Consider the following 22,683-nt stretch of genomic DNA (forward strand, 5'->3'; position numbering starts at 1 on the left):
TATTATTTTCTTTCCCAAAGCATCCATATTTTATTTAGAAAAGTAGTACTGTACTTATTTATTTTCTTTCACTATTTCTCCTATGTCCCTTATCCTTATCCCCACGCTCATTCTGTAAGTAAATTTTAAGAAGGGGGTTGACAACTAGACACACAAACTAAGAAATTTGTAGGTCAAAAACAATGTATATCGATGTTCTTATTGTTTTGGAACACAGAATCAGAGTAAGCAAAGGCACATTTGCAGAGGTGCTGATGAAAAAGTAGATTTACAGCAAGAAAATATCAATGGGGTGACCACGATTGCAATTTTGTTTTAAAGTAATTAACCTACTTCCTTTAGAGAAACAGCCTACAGCAAGCTCGATCTCCTCCTTTTATGTGCCTTCCATGTCAAGCCATTCATCCCACTTTCCGAAGCTTCTAATCCACTTCTAGAACTTTCGGCGTTCGACTTCTGAGAGGTCCAGCCGGAGGAGGTGTCTTCACTCGCCATGGACGTCGTGGTCTCACTCTTGAGCTCCACAGCAACATTATCTATAGGCAATTCAACAGGCCGGGGAGGATTCTCTCTTCTCCTTTTAGCAGCATGTTTAGACCCTTCGTTCCCGTTCTCCAAAGCCTTCATCCACTGCGAATCACTTATTGCATCCTCACGAATCACCTCCTTCCTGTGCCTCTTCCCCGTTACAGGCAAGTCTTGGTCCACAGATCCTTTACCCTTGCCGTTTATTTCTGGCTCCGCAAATACCCAATCTGGCACCTCGTGTTCTTCTATGAGACGGGACCAGTAGTTTTCTCGCTGCCTTCTCTCCTCATCCATCTTCTCGAATAACCAAAACTCCTCCTCTGTCCGGGCTGCCAGCCGATTGATCTCTCTTTCACTTGGCACGTCTTCTCCAAGCGCCCTTGTGCCTTTACGCATGATTTCCTCCAACATCTCCCTCCTGTCTTGAGCTGTGAATCAAAATGAATAATAACATCAATATCATCTTCAATCAACCTTTTAAGCATACACTATTCAAGTCTGAAAATTCGATCCATTTTGTGGTTTGGTAGTTCCTACTCTAATTGCCCATTTGATTGCAGTTGAAACACATGTTCTCACACAATATAGGAATTAGGAAAACAGACAAGCAACCATTTTTATTGAAATCGACAAACCTGTGGATGTTGTATTAAACAATCCGGCTTGAATAACCTTGGCATCGATACCCATTTTCTGCTTAGCTCTTTCTAAGATAACTTCTTCCACGGATCCAACACTGACGAGCACAAAAACTCTGACCTCCTTCTTCTGGCCGATGCGATGGGCTCGATCTTCTGCCTGCTGGTCCATCTGAGGGTTCCAGTCGCTGTCGAAGATGATTACTGTATCTGCAGTCTGTAAATTCAGACCGAGTCCTCCAGCACGAGTACTTAGGAGAAAAATGAAGTAAGGTGAGTCAGGTGCATTGAACTTTTTCAGTAGTTCACCCCTGTCACCAGTGTTGGTAGTGCCATCAAGTCTAAGGAACTGATAACCTTTCAGCGTCAGATAATCTCCGAGTATGGTCATGAGCTTAGTCATTTGAGAGAAAAGAAGGACTCTGTGCCCCGCCCTATGAAGTTTGGGGAGCAGGCGATCAAGAAGCTCGAATTTTCCTGATGACCTGACAATATTCTCACTCTGCTGCATATAGTAATCCGTAACAAACAGGTATGGGTGGTTACAACATTTCCGGAGCTGCATTGTCAGATTCTGAAGACTTTTCGAACGACCACTACCTGCAAAACAAGATAGAAAGCATGAAGAAAATCTTGTTACTATCCTCGTTAGATTTGGACTAGAACAAAATCGGGGTGACACTAATATCAGAAAACCGATAAATTGCAACACCGAATATAATAGAACACTGAATAGATGAAAACTTGGTGCATTTTTTTTTCCAGCTTGATTCTTATGGAATAGAATCAACAACTGTCAAGATGAAAGGAAAATTGGTTGCAGGAAGTATTTGCAGGCATATGCTAAAATGGAAGCAATATAGCAATTGATGATTACATCGACGAAGCACGGGGATTTTTTGGGGGGCACTGGGAGAAAATTTTTCCTCAATACTTCAAATTTATTGTTATCAAATAAAATCCAAATGTAAATAAGTTAAAACGAACAACTCATACAAGAAGTAGGAGCCTAAGCACATCATTTAAAGAGTTAAAGTACTATGTATAGATGATTAGATATATTCATGCAAATATTTTATCAAAATTTTAAAGTGAACTTTCCTCATAATACTCCTAATCTACGTATTAATGTTGTTTTAGGGAGGGAAATGATTATAACTAATAATGACTTAAGAACATGAAATGGCTGAGGCTGGCAGTTAGATGTTCCTCCATCCTTGGACGAGTGCGTAGAAACCCTTACCATGAGAAAGACCAACCCGTCCTTGCTCGGTCACTTGCTTGTAATATGCTTTCTGCCATGCGGACAAGTCGCATTTTAGTATGACCTGAGTTTTACTAGGTAGGTACTTTTCGACCTCATCCTTCCTCCTCCTCAAAATAAATGGCCTAATGACCTGCAGAAACGCAAGTGGGATAGAAGAAGATTAACAAAAAAGAAGGTGAGTTACAAGCATATAAGAGAGACACATAAAGAATCAAGCCATACATGGTGCAAACGACGAATGACTAGCAGCTGTTCTTCATCTGTTAAGCTGACATCACATTTGTCGGCGAAGGGAGCATTAAACCACTCCTCAAAGTTTTCGACTGAATTGAAGATATTAGGAAGGAGAAAGTTAAGTAGGGACCACAGTTCCTGCAAGCTATTCTGGATAGGAGTTCCAGTCAAAAGAAGTCTCCGCCGAATTCGGTAACTGCCAAATTCAATTACCATTAAGGGTTGAACAATTTTATCTAAAGGCATTATCGACAAACTCTACAATACAATTAAACAACAATTAGCTCATACTCGCGATAAGATGGCATTTTCATAATATAATACGTAATTTGCAACAACTTTCGTGCGCCCAACTACACAGCAGAAATAGGGTAACATAAAAGTGATTCCAAGACAAACATGAGGTAGATACACAAATAAAAAGGACAGTTGTGGAAGTTACTATACACATGATTATAAGTAGTTATAGACCATACCCTGAAACAAGAGTACGTGCAAGAACACTATCATAATTTTTAAGTCGATGTCCTTCGTCCACAACTAGGTAGTGCCAGTGGATTTTCCTCAAAAATGCTTTATCTCTAATGATAAGATCGTAATGGGTAATCAAAACACTGAACTTCCCCTCTCCTGAGTATTTTTCTCTCAAGGCCTTTCTTTCGTCCATGCGTCCATCATAAAGAACTGCAGAAATACTGATATACGGAGAATGTCCATCAGAACTACAGCTTTCGATTCACAAATTACTTATTAAATAGAAAATTCAACCTGTACCTAGGAGCCCAAGTAGTAAATTCATTAACCCAATTTGGCAGAACGGCTTTTGGGGCAACAATCAAGTGCGGCCCATTCACACCCTTGTTTTCCATGAGATGAGCAATCAGAGAGATTGTCTGAATTGTTTTTCCCAACCCCATTTCATCAGCTAAAATTCCATTTAGATTGTTATTGAACAGTGACACCATCCACTGAAGCCCCTCTATTTGGTATGCTCTTAACTCTCCACCTTGAAGCATGGATGGTTGCTCTGTCACCTATCAGTGTTCTTGGCAGGTTAGATCAACATAAACTTTATGAGGAGACATGAACTTGTAAAATTCAACATTGAAGGGTTACATTCCATAATACCACACCCCACAAATCTATATATCCTAAACATAAGATGTGTTGGCAATGAGTACAAATGAAGAGAAGGTGAGTAATTTATATCAATAACCTAATGCATCTGATACTCATGGAATTAAAAACATGATTAAAGAGAACTTGCGAAAACCCGTTTCCTTACCATTCCCCTTTTACAGAACAATTTCCATAATAGATTTGGACTGATATTGTTGCACAGGTTCCTATATAAGTACAGGATTTGTGCAGAGAAATAATTAAAAAGAAAAAACAGCAAAGTACTAGCCTTCTCTCGTTTTCTGTTTAGTCTATTGATGTCCTTTAATACTTTTACCTTACATCCATATTATACCAAATATTAGGCATTTGTACCTCATTTGTTGAGGAGATATATGAGAATCCTATGAGTGTAAGAGAACATTAGTTTTCAGCTGCTACATCCCAGTGAAACTGGCAATCACACACATGCTGGAGGGAACATGCAAAAGGCATTCCAGATGGATTTGATGCGGAAGTATTGCAGTTTCCATTTAAAAATAATATCAGGAAATAAAAGATCACCTTTTCCTGAATAGAGTGTACAGCAGAATTATACTTCCGCTGCCCTTCTAATAAATCACCAGTCTTTGCTTTATCATCAGACTCATCATCAATCTCTTCATCATCCTCAGGAATTGATTGTGCTGGTGTATCAGTCCTTGAAGCAGATAACTCAGGCAAGTCAGCATCTGAACCTTCCAGGGGTTCAATGCTATCATGGGCAGCATCTTTTTCACGTTGAACAGCAGCACCCAGGCGAACTAAGAGATCATTAGTTTTTCCGAGGAGCATCGTCAATCTCTCATTCTTGCTCTCCTCAACCATTTTCATGTAAGCTTCTTGATCATCAGCTTTCAAAGCTTGGAACCTCAGTTTTTCAGCTCGTGTAGCTCTTTGCCTCAGTCTTCCATGCCAAGCCTGAGAATTGTAGAGAACTTCCATTGTCAGTGAGGTATTGAAATGGAAATGTAAAGCAAGATATCAAAGATAACATTCTTAACAATGTATGCATGACATAAATATCATCAACTTTTCTTAACTAAATGAGATATATTGAAGTTTCCCAATACAAAATAATCAGAACAAGTTCAACTCATGAAAAGATATCAATTTGAAGTGTAAGAGAGTTTCCAGAACTCAAAACGTATAAGTTAGACTTTCTGTTCAAAACTGAAAAGCAATATTTAGTCGTCAAAACAGGGAAAATAACCAAATAAAGTTTTAGCTTTAAAAGTTCGCTTATTTTGAAATGTCAAAGCTACCATACAACCTTAATTGTTCCCATGCCATACTGCAGCTTAAGAAAATGCATAAAAAATAAGTTTTGAAAATAGCATCATGCCTGAATACCGTCATTTCTCTGTTTCCGCCGTTTCTGGGCAGCCTGTACTTGCAATTGTAGTTCACGTGCAGTATCGAGTAAATCAGCAAAGAATTTCCTTTGCCTAGACTCTATCCGATTCTTCTCTTCCTCCTCAAATTTTGAAAATCTCTGCAGCAAAACAGCCAATAAATATGCGCAATCCAGCCAAAATCTTTTCCTATAATAAATATATGAGCTTTTTATGTATGAAGCTGTAAGAATTCGATTTTTGGTGTGTTCATAGAAATTTATCTACTTTGAACCCATAATCAGAACTGTGAAAAGTCAAAAGGACAACCCTCACCTCAGCCTCTCGTTTCTTCTTCAATGGGTCATCGGTTGCCATAGAAAAAGCATCTCCAAAGCCAAATGGAGGACGACGTAATCTCATCATTCCCCAATCAAAAAGCTGCTTTTCAGGATTTGCACAATGCAGTCGAAGCCAATATTCAGAACTGACTTCAGAGCGTACTTTGCTCTGGAGCTCAGCTAACTGATAGCAGCAAGAATTTATTATCAAGCAATAATAGACCATAATACTCTTACTCTCACATCAAGGAACAGAAAAACACACACATAGTGCTCGGAATGTGGAGGGTGTGTTTTGATATACTTGGGTATGACAATAAAGTCAGATATATCTAACCCCAGCCCCTACTTTTAGTTGGATGCATAAATGAAATTCAACAGAATTACAACCACAGAGATGTTTAAAATTGGTTTCGAGAACTAAGCATAGTCAGTTGTTTTGTTACTCCCTACCAGCAGATGATCCAAGCAGGATAGAGTTTATTGCTAGCATCAGAAGATACTTTTGGAGAGGAAAATGAGCTCTACTTTAATCCATATATGTGAGGGCAATAATTAATCCCACCTTAAAACTTGTCAAACATCATAACTTTTGTCAACTAGAGTCATCAAAAAAGTGAACTGCACCTTTAGTCCATAGAGTTCAAGCAAGCATCTGGACTGCAGGTCCTCGCCTCTACTAGTAGGCAATTCTGTTTTACATAGAAGGAGAAATAAACATATTTCATGAGCAAGTATTTATATGTAAAGAAAAAAAGATATATGAAGAATATGCCGTTTGTAGCTCTGTGGATATGCATGCAAACCAACCAAATAGTGAATAAGTGAAGGGCAGAAAGCAAGGAAGAAAAATATATGAAGGAGCAGCTAAGATAGCCAAACTAAGATTTACACGGCTATGGCTGTATTTTTTTTTATCAGGAAATGAGTGATCAGCGTTAAACATGAATCATCTAAATTTCCTGCCGCAATAAGACAAGATAAATGCTATACTATACAAGCAATCACACGACTATAAAGTATAAACAATTTGGAAAAGCAATTGACATGTCACTGGAAATTTTTTTTTCCTTCAAGGTAACTACCTTCAAGTTCAGCTAACCGGTGATTTATTTGGCTCTGAAACCTGGTCTCCTTTAAGTCTGATAATTTGGAACTAGGTAAACAAGCTGGTCTCTGCTTCAACACCGCATCCTCAAAGTCCAACATTAACTCATTGTAAGTTGAAACACCCAATTTTTCCTGCAACATTATAACAAGATTAACCACATACCTTATCAGAAAATAAACTATAAATTTAAAAAAGTAAGCATGAGAAGGATATAACAGGAAGGCATAGCCAGATAAACAAAAGTAGAAACTATTCACAATAAATTCATACCCCATTGATATCAAAACCCGTCAATTGACATTATTCTACCCAAAGAGAAGGTTGATGTAGAGATAACTTTCGCTAATCCCAAGCTTTATGGGCCTAATGTGCCTTGTAATAGAGGTTTTCTTAAGTTAAGCATGGCCTTACACTACTAACATCAGAAGTAGATATTCAGCATTGTGTATGAGCAAAAGGAGGAATGTGTTGCTGTATCAGCTTGATACAAGTAACAGGAATGACTACATGGAGGTCAAAGCCAGCCTATGGAAGTTTAAAGCAACTAGCTTTTACCAATAAATGCAAGCTGCTAAGGAAAGGAGGCAAGATTAACAAAAAAGTAAATAGAATTATCAATCATGACAGATAAACTATAATGCAAGAACCCTATGTAAAAAGATGTCAAGAGCACTGTTGTCTTTAAGAACAAACAAGGTACAGAAAGACGTACACTGCATATGTATTCTTAGAAATCGTAAATTAAGATAGATCGAGCAGAACACCAAGTTGAAAATACATCAGTTTTCAGGCAACTGCTTGCAGATAAACTGAATCTATTTTTTTTAAATAAATAATGTAAATCTCTCATTTCACTGAAATTAAAGCCCATTATTAAGGAAAGCCCTCACAATAGCAACCAATATTTAGAGGTAGTAACAAGTAATCTGAGAATAAAAAAACCCTCTGTTAAACAAGTTTTGCAGTATTGCTATCCCTAATCATCAAATTTATCCAAGTGTAATTGAGGAGGGGGATGGACCCAGCAACCTAAAAGCGACACTCTTGAAACAATTAGGATAAAACAAGAAGTTCCAAATTCTTGCACAATAGAATGCAATAATCAATGAAAAAAAAGAGAAAAGGCAAGAGCAGCCGATATCAATGTGAATTGTCTGTTATAGCTACTAAACATTTCAGTAAATTAAACAAGAAATATACCCAAGAGCTGAATTAGGAGTGACAACCCAAAATGAACTAAACTAACGCAGAAAAAAAGGGACCGGAAAGAAAGTGGGAAACCTTTGGCAGCGGGTCGTTGGTGGCATCAGCAGGATGAATACCATGAGTGGGGAATTGAGGAGCAGCGTGGGATTCGTAGATGGAGGAAACGGCGTCGTAGACGTGCTGGGGCAGGGGCAGATTGCGGGAGAGGAAATTGAGGGCGCAGATTAGTGTCTTGGCGTTGGAGAGAGATGGGTCGGGGTCGGCCACCTGTGCGGCCATGGCGGGAAGGGGGAGCAGAATACAGCCTTAGTTTGAAATTTTAACGGATTCTTTTTGCGGATCTACACACTACAATCGATCAATTCGGATTTCTTTTTCTTTTTCTTTTTCTTTTTTCAAGGATTCTTCGATGTATTACGCTTGCGTGAGTGGGTATTTTAAATTTCTATCGCTATTTTGGAGACTTAATTACCGGAATGCCCTCGCCTACGTCCCTGCATTCTTTGGGCCAAAAAAGGTTGAATTCCTAATCCCAAGGCCCGCTAAGAGGACTGCTTATAAATCTATAAGGGGTTCACCTTCAAGGCCCATAGTGACCCTGAGAAATTAGGACTTTAATTTGTAACTACATGACTAAAAGCCTCCACAATAGGGCGGATGTCCCAATAGCCTAGCATACGGACATCCCAAAAACACCTCCTACCATGTCATAAGGGCATCCTACTGCATTTCCACATCATAAGGGTATCTCACTGCACAATAATAGCCTAGCACTATGACTAGCCGATGCCCTAGCCAATAAAACAAATTGAAAAATACGATCAATTCATTTTAATTGTTGGTGTTTATCAAATATAAAAAAATGAAGTGCAATGAGTAGTAAATATTGAGTATAAATAAAAATAAATAAATAATAAAAAATTCGGGAGGTCCGTGCTCTTGTCCGTGCAATAGCGGACAAGAGGACGGACGTCCGCCTTTTACGACGGACGTCCTCTCCTCCGCCCCTCATGTCCGTCGCCCACTAGTCCGCCCCAATAGCGGACGTCCGCGACGGACGAGCCACTAGACGGTCGCACGTCCTTTGGGACGTCCGCTATTGCAGATGCTCTTAGGAGTATTATTTTATTTTATTTTATTACAATTGGACGTAGTTACTAACAGATATCTTAGACCCATCTACTAGGCTTGGGGATTCGGTCGGTCCAGTTCCGACCAAACTGATTTGTCGGTTAACCGACTCTCATTTTTTCTAAAATCTAGAACCGAAACTGAACCCTTAGTCGGTTCGGACCTACAGGTTTTTCGGTTCCACCGAAGGAACCGAGATCAATTCCGGTCGGAGAAGCGGAGCAACAATAGCTGCGGTCAGCGCAGTAGCAGCGTCGGAAGCAGCAGAGAAGAGTGGCTAGGTGGTGAAAGAAACGACGACCAGAGAAGTAGCGGCGGTCGGTGCAGCAACCGCGTCAGAACAACAGCTACCGAGAACAGTGGCAAGGAGGAGAGAGCAGCCGCATTGGATATCAACAGCAAAGAAGAGTGACTAGGACGAGAGAGCAATGGCGGTCGGAGAACCAGCGGCTCGGCGCAACAGCTGCGTCGGAACAACAACAACAAGGAAGAAGGGAGAGGAGGAGAGAACAACGACAATTCTTTTTTTATAAAGAGCAACAACCGTTCTTCTTAGTTAATGACTTAGGGTCTTTTACAATTTTTTTATTTTAATAGATGATTGATTAAAATGAATATAGTAATAAATTAAAATTCAATCAACCATTACGGTTCTTCGGTTATAACCTTTCGGTTCTCGGTTAGAACCGAGAAACGCCTAAATCCAAAACTCACTAACCGAAACCGAACCTTAATCTTATTTTTTCGGGAACCGTTTCCCCACCCCTACCATCTACTATATATATAAGCCCAATATAACCATAGGTCTAACTGGGCTAAACAGTATTAATTTAATTTTAGGATGTCAAAACAATAAAACAAAAAGTGTATTAAAGAAAATATTCTAAAACTTGGTTGGTTTGCATTCTGGTTTTAAATTTTTTGAGTACTTTGAAATCATCTCCTAATTTTTAATTTCAATTTACTTCTGTGCCTAATCCCTATGAATTTTAGTACTCCAGTATTTTGTAGTAACTTCTCGAGGACAAGTTTAACAATCTTTTAGCACTTATTGATAGCATTAAAAGTGCATAAATAAAAGAAACAGGTGCAGGTTATCCTCGAAAAAAAAAACTCGTTAACAATGTTTGCCACATCATATGGCGAAAAAAAATGATAAAATCCATAAGGAGAAAATATATATTTTGGTGGTGTTCAGTTTTCAAGATAAAATAATACCAAAATATAATGTAGAATTGAATTGTGAGATTATTTTAGTCATATTGAATTTCATGAACCAAATGCACTAGAAATTTAATCCCGGAATACAATCTTGCAACTCGAACCCCCCAAAAGGTATTAAATTAATCAGCCGTTAAAATCACAACCTTACCCACATTGCTTAAGTGGGAAATAGATTAATGCCGTGCATACAGCCGCACTTTTATTCTAAACATGTCTCGTATTAATCGAACACAATGTCTACACTACTAAAATTTGTCATAACAAAATCATTTTTCCATGTTTTCCGCTGAAATGAGAAAAAGCCAAATTTGAAAAAAAAGTGTTATCACGCAGACAAAGTTATCGAATTTGAAATCTGCAAACAGAATTCTCAAATTAACTACTAACTATTAGACGATAAACAATAGACATATACTTGTACTAAAATAATTTTGTGCAGTTTGATAGCACAACTTGTAACCGAAAATAATTTACCAAAAAAAGATTTAATTTTGTAAAATTAAATAATAGTATAAAATTAATCTATATTATGAGTAGATTGAGATTAATTTATGTCTTAATTAATTTCATATAGGTGCTTAAGAGACTAAATTATTACTTGTAATAATTACGTGTAAAGTGATGGACTGCAAAGCCCACACACGCACGCCGTAGCCCACCTCGCCGAGGCCGCATGTTGAAAGCCTAGGTCGGGCCAAGTGGGGGCGTAGGTCTTGGGTTGTTATCTGGGCATGGTCGACTTGGGCTTTGTTCGGGCCCGCGCTTAATCCTTTTGGACCACATAAATGGTTCAACTATGCATTGGACATGTAGTCCAACATAACGAGGCAAATATGTATATGTGTTTTCACACGTGTGGTTGTCCACAAATTCGTACATGCACACATAGTCCGTCCAGGTACGTCATTTGAATGACTAACGTCTTTTGAGACATACAGATACATAATGTCCAGATTCAAGCTCTGCACACATCAAACACGCGTTCGTGAAAAACTCCTTTATCTTCGTAACTCTAGGCTGTTATGACCCAATGCTTGTGGACTATGTCTATAAAAGTAGGCATTCCATGCATTCAAACACAACATTTTTCACTGCATTACTTAGCATACGAAAAATTCTCTTTGCATTACAATTGTCTAACCTTTATCCTTGCCTCTTTCTGTTCGTCGGAGTTTGTTTTGTCAATAGTGCTGCTACAAACAAGTCATTGTTTTATATTTGAAGACGACTCGTCTAAACCGAAAGCACTAACATGGCGTACTCGTGAGTTGTGACTTGGCTATAACTTTTTAGCTTTTCTTTCATTCTGTAATTTTAAGCGTCGTAGTTTTGTTCATTGTATTTTCTTTATATTCTATTTGAATTGTATTACGCACGATAAATTACTACTTCTATAATCGATTTTACAACTAACAATTTCATCTGTGCATGTTTTAAAACAACCTTCATGGAATTTCAATCATTAGTACACCTTCCGATTATTAAATTCTTAATTAGTCATTCCCTCGTATTTATGTTCCTTCACTTTTGCTCAAAAGGCTTGACATAAATTAGTAGCATCTTATTTTCGCCTCTAATTTCTTGTTAAAATAGTACAATAAAATTGTTTTGTTTCTTTTATTCCGAGATTCCATTTGTCTCATGCTCGCTTTTTGGTAAATTTATGAATATATAGCTAGGGAATAAAACATAATTTTATTATTATTATCTTATGCGGCCACACCGTTAAACTGAGAATATTTATTTAAGTGTGATGAAAATGACAGAGTTAAAGTCCGATGCTAATCATAATACATATGATAATAATATGAACTGCTTAAATGCGATTCAAAGTACATCTACATGAACTGTCTTTGTGGAAAAGCTATAACCTAGTACCTCAATCTCAACTTTTCTTATTATTTAATCAATTACTTTCATGGGCTCGAGAATTAGTACCTAAACTTTTCATTTACAGTCACAAACAGGTGGTTCTTCAATCTCGACAGAAGACACAAATTTTCGTTTGACCTTTTTCCTTTTTTTTGTGCTTTTTTGTTTTTTAATACATGCAGTAATTAAAGGATACCCTTTTCTTCTGCATCCATGCAATTACGCGTAGTCAATAATTTAGTGAGTTAATACTATTAGATTTAAGATCAAAGTCAGTAGCATATATTGGAAAATACAATAAATAGAGACCGTCGGATTTGAGAGGTCCCCTTATTTAAATCTTTAAATACTGATTAAGTTTGAGAAGTTCGCATTTATTAAAGGCAACCAGCTAGTATTTCGCTCGTGTGCGACACAGATAATCATGATTACAAAAAATCATGTACAGTATATTATCAGTATATGGTTATTCAAATTTATATCCAATCAATCATAAATTGATTATTAAGTGCAGATTTGATAAATAAAAATAAATAAATTTTATGAATATATATATATTGGTAGATAAAACTTGATACTTAATTTCAGGGAAATATCAAGTAGCTAGGATATTACGTTCTTTGCTATCTTTTTCTATTCATAAAAAGACTCTAACCATCTGTTAAGGAACGAATTCCTTAACGTCGATTTCCACACAAAATCAAGAAACGAGATGTCGTCGTTGTCGAGCGCCCAACGTTGGGTCGTGACTTGGACGGCAAAAAGGGGCGGTTGAGCGCGAGATCAGCCTCGTCGGCAACCTTAGGAGATGTTTCTTGTTTGCTACTCAATTGAGCCAAAAGAATGATAATTTCATATATTGATTGACTGAATAAAATGATAACAATCTATCCTATTTATAATACTAGAATACTAGCTTAGGGAACAAGAAACAAATATAACAAAAGATATGCAAATCCCTAATATATCTAAACTAATTAATACTAATGGAAATACTCGTATCACCATCTCAGTGAAATGGTCAGAAACACAACAAACTTCAAACCAAAATGAGGGGAAACAAAGTAAAACAAAAAACAACTAAGACAACAATTGACAAGGGTATCAGAGAAAAAAGCAAAACCAAACAACATAAGCAGTAAAAGGGAAGCAGAGCAATACCTCCAACAATGCATATCAACAAGAATCCGAAGAGGTAGCAAGAAATAGCACAAATTATCAGCAAAAACATCATCAATAGTCTTTGGCTCTAGACTTTATTTTGCGACTCCCTCTCAACCATCTTCTTACTTATTTGCCTTGGTAATAAGGAAATTCTGAGCACCGCTATTTAGTCCATGACCTCAATCTCTTTAGAATTAGTTGATTCTCAGCATTCCAACTAGGTTCCATCTTTTCGAAAATGACTTTATTTCTGAGTCACCAAATGGACCATGCACGAGATCACATAGAAGAGAGAGCTCCAAAATTCTTGTCAAACTTTCGAAAAGGTGTGCCCATCCACGATCAGAAATAGGACACCTAGTCCCGCCTCCCTGGGCATGCAGTAGATGAGATCTAATGGTTACATGCAAAATACCACATAGAACTGAAAAACTTGCATCCAAAATAATGTGATGGACTGTTTCTGGCTTCTCCTTGCAGAAGGCACACACATTAATTATCTTCCAAACTCGGGAATCCAAATCTGTATAGTCGCTCCTTGTATTTAACAAATTTATCTTACCTAACAAAATAAATTACAATTATTTGAAACTAAGATAATCTCAAAAAATAGTTAATACTTCCTCCGTCCTATAAAAATATGTGCATTTTTCATTTTCGTTCGTCTCACAAAAATATATGCATTCCATTTTGAAAAAGTTATCCCAATTTATTACCCCTATATAACAACATATTTACAACTTATACAACCATTAAAAACTACTAATAAGGTGGGTTCCACTATTCACCAACCCTTCTCATTTTATCAATTTTGTCTTAATTTCAGTTCTATATCAATTGCTCATATTTTTATGGGACATACGAAATATTAAATAATCAAATAATCTAGTTTAAATGTTTTCGAATATATTTTGTCCTATGTAGACTTTGTGACCTCAGAATATGCATGATGTGAAAATAGGTTACTAATAATAGAAATAAAAAAACGGCAGTAACATGGTAGTCAAAAAAGATGCATGAACTGGATTCTCTGTCTTTGTTAATCATCTCGCCTAATATAAAATTAATCCCACATAGAAAATATCTAAAGTTCTCCCCAATCAAATTACAAAGCCGAAATGACGTATTCTAATTAAATATTATTGCATGTGATATAGGTTTAGAAAAGCCAATTAAAATATTATGAAAATAAAATACTACTCTAGAGATGGCTCCTGATGTAACATATCCATATCCATATCGAGTTTGATCCATGTCATTAATTATAAGATACATATTTTTTTAGTTTTGATGGAAACTTGTAGGAAGTAGAAGGGGTGTCGGTAAATAATTATTTAAAATATAATATCATTTTTAATAGTTGTATAGTAGTATTTGAACTTATGGTTTCTTTTATTATATTAATTTGGTTCCTTCAATTTAATGAAAAAAATGCGATTTGAAACCAAATTTAAAGACCGAATACCAAAAGTAATTAGATATTAAAGGCAGAAAATATGCGCTGGCCTCGTCTTCCATTAATAAAATTTGTCCAAAAAGAGAAAATGGTACGATTTCCAGACCATACATAAAGTACATAAGTATTTCATTAGTTTTATATAATCAAGATTAAATTTTAAGACTATACATAAAATTAAATTATCGACATATTTAATTAGAATATTAATTCGCAATATAATAAAATATTTGAGTCGTCAGCAAAACTTATCTTAGTCGAGGAGGCTTCCCTCTTTATTGCTCGGAATAAATTCAAATGTGATTACTACTACAATTTATACAATTTTATACATAAAAAGATGAATAAAAGCATGACGCAACCTCCTTTAAGGCTTTAAGCAAATGCAGATGGTATTTGATGCTAATTGAATTGTCCTCTTGCTCTAAGTGGGGTGACCTAAATCATGTTTAAGCTTTGCTAATGAAGAAGCTTTTTTCTTTGCACTTTACTTAATAAAGTAGGAACTAAAAAGGCATGCTCGTTTAGAGTCACCAAGGGTTAAATTGGGTTTGTTTCAAATTTTAATGGAATGTGGATAGGACCACATTATTTCTATTATTAGCTGTGAAATCAAAATTTCCAGTGTTGGTCCTTCTCATCTTATATACTACTACTTTTCACATGCTTTTAATGACCAGCCACTACCTTTCACTCTCCTCTACCTTATGTTGCGTGGTCTTAATTTTAATTATTTATTATTTCGAATTTTGTTTGAGCCTTAAAAGTTATAGTTGGACTTATTTGAGTACTAGTATAAATTTATTCATATAAATTCCATCCATTTTTATATATTTGTTATCTTGGAATTCCATTGAGTTTCAGATTACAACTATGGATATGTTTTACTAAAAGTTTTTTATTTATGACTAAGAAGTTTTGTGGTTATGACTGAGGTTGCCTAAAAGTACATAGTCTCATGTCAGAGGGAAATGAAATTTGATTTATTGATACCTAAACTTATATCTGTGCATTGTTTAATATCATGGTCATTATTAAATATTGTTTTAATACTATAAATAAAGTATTCTTGCAGGGCATACTCCATGTGACTTCAATTTCAAATAATAAGTACTACGGAGTACTATAAAATTTAACAAATGCGAACTTAATATCAAGAAAAGTGTATTATTGCTTGTACATCATCCCATGTATGAACACACTCAGCATTACTACTATACTTGGAATTAAATTTGAGAACCATTTAATGTGGTGCTTCATTTAAGTTTAGTAGACAGTAGGGTCACATTCAAATTTTGTTGTCTACTCACAAGGATTCTAAAATTGATGGAAAGTGAGCGCATCACACAAAAAAGTTTCTTTTGTAAAATTTCTAATTGAATAGTACTTTAAATAACTTTAAAAAAATGAAAAATGCAATTAGCTAGAATAGAACTATATGGAGTATATAGGTATAGAGAGGCGACAAACGGTAAAGGAGGCTTTGGTTAGTGGGGGATGATTTCATCAATTGTGGGAAACCTTTTGTGATGCTGTTGGATTCTCTATGCTTTTATGTTTATATATTTACTATATGCATGTTAATAATTGTTTTGTAGTATTATGCTTTCAATCCATGGTATCAATGACAATTAAAGTGCTTACATCATATGGAGATTTTTGGGAATCTTATATACTCCATCCGTCCACGAAAAATAAGACACATTGTGAATGACACGAGTTTTAATGTGGAATTGATAAAGTAAGAGAGAATATAAAAAAAATAAGAGAGAAGTAGTGTTAGTGGAATGTGAGGTCCATATTATTAGTAAGAGAGAAGTTGTTGAAATCTTTCCTTTTTAAATGTGCTCTATTTTTGTGGACAATCAAAAATAGCAAATGTGCTCTATTTTTCGTAGACGGATGGAGTATATATTTAGTTATGTTGAGATCCCTAATAAATACTAGTAGTACTAGAAATTCACTTCAGTGACATAATTGAAAAGTCAATCAGTGATTAAATCTAAATATTTGTCATAGCAATTTAAAAACGGAGCAACTCCATGAAATACTTCAAGTAGTTCCAACTCCACGAGTCCATTTTGAACTTAAGCCCAACACGCTTACGTGAAATGACATATCCGCCCTCAATAATTTTTGGTAGTTGTAGTAGTACATCTTTTAGTAGAGTAATGCAAAAAAAAAAAAAAAAAAACTTAAAATTTCCTATCTAAGATATCTAACTAAAAGAGAATAAAATAACGATTAATATTATCTCTAAGTATGGACATCCAACAGAAATAAAATTTCGATTTCGATACAGGCTGGGCGGATAGCGGTCAATTGTGTCAATTCAAGGTGGCCGAGGGCATGAATAATGTCCATTTACGTAAATTCCGGCCTTGCAATACTTGTGAGCTTCAAATGTCTATTTTCTTTGTCCAAAATGGATTTTTACTTCCATTATTAGAGAGCTGAAATTTAGTTTTATTTTGTAAAAAGTCGTCTTTCGCTGCATAATTATTGTATTGATGATAAAAAAAACAAGAAGGAAGAAATTCGGTCAAAAACGTGTCTTCGTATATTTAACTAGTATATGGATATATATTGAGCTGTCTTTTGAAATTTTACTTATAACATTTCTCCTTTGGAGGCAGACATCATATAGCTTTCCCCAATACACATCGGTTGTGTTTTCCTTAAAAGGGAATTGGTATGTCTTGGTATGTCTGTAAACTTCCCACATTGTTTTAAATGTGAAATATCTTATAAATGCATTAATACGACATGAAATAGATAAAACATTGGTGACTCCAAAAATGGTTGATTCCATACTTCATTTTAAATGGAGGCAGGGCAAGTCAAAGCTAAAAAAGAATGATTAGAATGAATCAATAATGAAAGTCATATATACTGTGGAGTATGTTTAAGTGACAGAAAATATTATTTAAGAATTCAAGTTGAGCAAAAAGCAGAGCACAGTCACAAGGTGTTGGACACTATAAATTGGCACCCATATTTGCAAATCCTCTCAACTCAACTTCTCTGTACAAATAAAACTTCCAATCTATATCTCTGTGAATACCATGTCGACAATAGTATGCCAGCAGAATTTCGTCACCGAGACCACTACTACCACCCTAAAACTAAGAGTCGCTCAGCCCGGCGATGACTCTCTCGGAAGCTGGGGATTTCTCCAAAACAACTCTCACCAATCATCATCCCCCAATAAAGATTTCTACTACACTCACCCTTTATCCTACAATTCCAAACTCAGCCCTAAATCCCTTCAATTATGCACCGAGAATTTGGGGAGCGAATCCGGCTACGACACCTTCTCCGACAGCGATACCTTTTTCTCCGACGATCACCCAACCTTCTCGCTCCGCCATTGCAAACACCACAAATCTTCTCCCAAAAATTGCCGGAAAATCAATGATTTCCCGCCGCCGCTGACCACAATGAGCGGCGCCAGCTCGCTGCAGGTGCGCCGCCACAGGGAAGGCGGCCGCCTCATCATAGACGCGATCGAGGGGCCTTTCCGAAACTCCTACCTCCACGCGGAGAGGAGCGATGGCCGCCTCAAGCTCTGCTTCACCACCGCTGCCGCTCGAGAGGAGGAAGAAGAAATTGAAGAAGAAATTGAGGAGTCTGGAAATGAATTTGAATCGGAATCAGAATCGGATGTGGATATGAACTTGTTGGAGAAATTTCAGAGGTTTAGTAGGTGCAAAGATGGCGGCAGCCATGAAACCAAAGCATTGTGCAGTAATTGGAAACCTTCTACACTCTGGGTCGCAACTTCCTAATGCTACTATAATTTTTTTTCTAATATTTTTTGGATCTACAAATTTTAATTTTGTTGGATCCTTTTTTTTCACCTAACTAATCTTTTCGTTTTGGCTTTACTTTGGATGGATTGGAATTATGGGGTGTGGTTTGCAAATCATCTTCTTTCTTCTTGCATGTTTTTACCACCCTGCCTAGAATTCCCTAAAACAATTAACGTATTAATTATACGAATAAATTTCAGATTATAACGGGAACTACATTAATTTTACGTACAAATTTAATTACTTAATGGAAGGCCTCGAAAGGGCGCGAATTCGGACCAAGTTATATTAAAAATAACTGAACCGAGTGGATCAGTTAGCAAATGTCGTTGCCACTTGATCGATTCAAACTCGCACTCGCTCAATGTAATTTGTAAACTCCCAATTTTGCACTACTTTAACAGTAAAGCGGCAAGTTCGGGGTCGGTCCCACAGAGAAGTTAGTGTGTCGAGAGTGCGTGTAGTGAACAGGGGGTTGGCTGCTGCCACGCTTTAACTTGGGAGTTTTTAACTACTGTTTTTACTCTAGGCAGAATTAAACTTGCTAACTTGATCAAGGTAAAGTTAACTACTAGGTCAAGTGAATTGCAGGTGAAAACGTAACAGTAAATGCGAGGATGAAAACGTAATAACTTTGATTAAACTAAACTGAGAGCAGTACAGCGTGAAATTGAAACTAAGCTAATACTTCGGAAAATAAGAAAGCAAGTAAAACCGAGAAGAATCTCGGCGGGTAATTTAGGAATACGCCGACAGATAACAAGTATTATGAAGCGCTTCTTTAATTCCCCTTTCTAACTACACATTACTTTATCTAGGCTAAGCTATTCTAGAGAACTGGACTAAGCTAGAGAACTAAACTAAACTAAACTAGACGGAAAGTAAAAGATCGGATTTCTTCTTGTGATGGCACACCCCCTATTTATAAGCTCGATTCGGTCTCCAGCTGGATAACGATCTTGACAGGGAATATTCACTCATGCTGAGAATGAGCGACTCATTGATTGCTACGTGCCCTTCTTCTAGAATGGTGACGCTTTTGAGTAACAGATTCGTGACTCAGCTCCGTCCTTGCGTCTCATAAGCTAGCACGTGTCCCCTTCTAGAACGTCGTCCTTGATAACATAATGGTGCGCCACATCCAGCTCATTTCCTCACGTGTTCTTCTTCTAGAAGCCAGCGGTCCTCGCCTAACTGCTTGATCACTCCCCCTTGATCAACTCCCCCGATTCTTGGCCTTTTATCGCCTTTTGTACTTGCTTGATCAGTTCGGCCTTGCTGCCTTAGTCAAGCAGCATTCCTGCACATTTAACACTTGTTTTGTACGATAAACCGATCAAGCAGCGTACATTTTACCTTTAAACCGATGCATGAAATGAGTCTTATCACTTAAGCATATCCATAGCTTTGCCTAATGACTAGATACTTATAGGTTTTCTATTAACATAGATTAAATTGATTTAAAAGCTCCACCTTGAAATTGATACTCTCCTCGTCCTATTAAAGCTTATTCTTAGTATCATAAATTTGGGGTGTCCCACACACTCATTTTTATAGGAAAAAATAACATACACTATTTATTTAAATCTACTTTTTTTTCTCTTTTATCTCTCCATTTAACTAACAAAAGTATTATTTTCTTAAATTTCATATTCAAAATAAATGTATTTCTTTTATTGATCTTTTATCTCTCCATTTACTCATTCAACCCGCTAAAATAATTGCATTTTCTTGTTATTTATGTTAAATATATAGATAATACTCAAACGAGACAATTTCTTGATAAACACTCATTTAACGTGACTGAAATTTGAGTATGACAACTTTATTGCAAATACACATGATTTAGCCAAATAGTGAAACTTACCTCAGTCTGATCCTTAACGTTTGGAACTTTATACAAACTTTATTTTATTTTATATTTTGTCGGGGAAATCTGTCAATTTAGGATGCAAAATGAGCTTAAAAGTCCAACTTTCAATTCCTAGACAGTATCCTTATTTAAGCTAATTGAGTCTCCATCACAACTTTTTTTTTTCAAATTTTATATTAGCGGAGCATGATTTATTGTTCGGTTCCATTAAAATACAACCATTTATATTTCTTATTCAAGCCGACAAACACATATAGATGAGTCGTGACACGTAGTGCACGTTAAATCTCATAAATTATTGTCAAAATCATTTAGTCTACATACGACATAAAAAATAAAAACTCAATTTATTCTTTTTCGGCAACATAATCTTTTATAGCAAAAAATCTGGAGTGACTTGTTTGACTGATTAAAGTGTTAATTAATTCCAGAATTGCGGGAGCGTAATTACCTTAGTTAATAACTTAATGAGTTTGTTTAAACATAAGTCTTTGATATTTCAAGAGATGTAGGCCCATTTTATAGTGGAAAAATATTAGATTTGTCTAAGTGCCTCAAATGTTTCTAGGAGACAAAATAATCTTCCAAGATTCCTGTAAAAATAGGTGGCAGCCGCCCACCTAACTCAAAATGGAATCCACATAATTCTTTTAATATTAGAATTTTAGTAGACTTTAATCACAAATCACCATCACGACTCTTCTTAATATTTCAAGCGGTAATGTAAATAATTAGACCTGTGATGTCTGGATAAATTTCTTCGATAATTCATACAGTTGGAAGTATGTGTCGTGAAATTTTATATGGAAATATTTTAACAAAATAGTACTGTAACTAATTTGATGGACAATAATTTATCTTTGAGTAGCAGCAAGAAGAATATTCAATTGCTACGTGTGGTGCGAAATTGTTCTGTTTGGAGTATATAATAATTTTAAGCATTTAATAGGTGGCGTTTAGAAAATTACTTAATACTATATATTTGAAATTAGTTGGGTGAGGGGCACTTGCCCCACCTTGCAACTATGCATGTAGGCACAATACATCTTGCTTTGATGGCTCTTAATGCACGCTCCACGTCTTTCACAGTTGTATGTGCTTTTTAGCGAACAATCCTCTATGAAGTTGTTAGACATATTATCATCTTCGTAAACACATGCCGCTATGGATGGATCACATCAGCCAAATAATTGAACATATGAGACTCGTTTAATGCATTGAGGTCATTGTTGGACGTGACTCCGAAATATGCATGTCAGATTCACAAATGTTGGTCGACAACTGTCTCCAACACGCTTGTTTTATGTGTGCCCTTGTGACTGCTACAAAATTTACCTTTTTATTCCACGAGATAATTCTTCTACTCTAAGCACATACAACAATGCTACCAAGCATCTCGGGACATGCACACGCTCGTGTATGTTAACCAGCATCTAGGCGTCGTTGTTGGTTGACCTTCTCATATAATAAGTTTCTTGAAAGCGTCAATCATCCCCCCAACGAAACCTAGTCAAGGACTTTCAACCTGTTGTGTTTGCAACATGAGCGGATCTATTCATACCTTAGGAGGGGCATTTGTCCCACCTCATATTTTCTTTTCTCTATACATATTGCTTATCATATAATTTATTTCTTTTAATTATTCACTAAATGCACCTGCCATGGTTTGTTTTGTATTGGAGATTCGGTACGACCAACGCAGTTGTTCGTATTTCATTTTCTTTTTCCTCTTGCACTGAACTAAGTTACTTATGTTGAGGATAAAGCTATAAAGCGAAAGCACATTCTTTTAAGAAAGACTTCGCCTAATTCTTTTGAATCCTGGTCCGGTTTTCCCCCACTAACTAATTAGCTTACGACCACTGAACAAACTTGGTTGACGAACATAGTTTATGCGCCACTAATGTAGCGGCTTGTCGAGCATTTGACAAACTCACACCATCCATTTCAAATAGGATTTGTCCACACACAAGCAATCCAACCCGTAGGATTTCCTTTTCCCCTCCTCCAATTTTTAAATTTTCATCATGGGTAAATTTGCCCCCGTCCCTACAAATTCCTTGCTTCGCCCGTGGTTGGCAACATGGAAATACTCGTCCAACATATCTGCAGTGGTGTCGTATGTGAGTTGTCTTAACGCCATTGTGCATTTGTGCAATGTCGAAAGGCCTTCTCGTCCAAATCCATCAGGGCGTTGAAGGCAGTACTCGTTACGAGCAACGAGTACATCTGCAATGCATAGAAATAACAGCTGATGCATTTGGAAATGGTGGTGTAGCGTCTGCTCAAGCCATCGGGGGTCCTTAGAGAAATAATCGTGAAATAGGTAGGGAG

At 36.5% G+C, this 22,683-nt stretch overlaps 2 protein-coding genes across 2 annotated transcripts; one reads left to right on the forward strand and one right to left on the reverse strand.

Moving 5' to 3' along the window:
• Positions 1–169: 169 nt before the first annotated feature.
• On the reverse strand, positions 170–8,216 carry LOC121799566 (probable ATP-dependent DNA helicase CHR12). The gene is made up of 12 exons (XM_042198973.1): positions 7,893–8,216; positions 6,586–6,742; positions 6,128–6,192; positions 5,496–5,684; positions 5,171–5,320; positions 4,351–4,746; positions 3,442–3,701; positions 3,144–3,362; positions 2,656–2,863; positions 2,410–2,563; positions 1,164–1,766; positions 170–956 (listed from the first exon to the last, which is right to left on the reverse strand). Exons 1-12 carry the CDS (start codon positions 8,094–8,096, stop codon positions 352–354), a joined length of 3,210 nt encoding a protein of 1,069 aa, XP_042054907.1. The 5' UTR covers positions 8,097–8,216; the 3' UTR covers positions 170–351.
• A 9,476-nt stretch (positions 8,217–17,692) lies between these two features.
• LOC121799567 (protein FANTASTIC FOUR 3-like) lies at positions 17,693–18,592 on the forward strand. The gene has a single exon (XM_042198974.1). The coding sequence runs from the start codon at positions 17,730–17,732 to the stop codon at positions 18,450–18,452; it is 723 nt and encodes a 240-aa protein (XP_042054908.1). The 5' UTR covers positions 17,693–17,729; the 3' UTR covers positions 18,453–18,592.
• The last annotated feature ends 4,091 nt before the right edge of the window (positions 18,593–22,683 follow it).

Source organism: Salvia splendens, chromosome 4 (genome assembly GCF_004379255.2).
Source record: "Salvia splendens isolate huo1 chromosome 4, SspV2, whole genome shotgun sequence".
Lineage (NCBI taxonomy): Eukaryota > Viridiplantae > Streptophyta > Magnoliopsida > Lamiales > Lamiaceae > Salvia > Salvia splendens.

Excerpts from the sequence above, each read along its gene's own strand:
- LOC121799566 (XM_042198973.1), bottom strand. The coding sequence starts at position 8,096 with ATGGCCGCACAGGTGGCCGACCCCGACCCATCTCTCTCCAACGCCAAG. Across the intron at positions 2,564-2,655 it reads TCATTCGTCGTTTGCACCAT|GTCATTAGGCCATTTATTTT; the intron begins GTATGGCTTGAT and ends GCGTTTCTGCAG. Across the intron at positions 1,767-2,409 it reads ACGGGTTGGTCTTTCTCATG|GTAGTGGTCGTTCGAAAAGT; the intron begins GTAAGGGTTTCT and ends CTTGTTTTGCAG.
- LOC121799567 (XM_042198974.1), top strand. The coding sequence starts at position 17,730 with ATGTCGACAATAGTATGCCAGCAGAATTTCGTCACCGAGACCACTACT.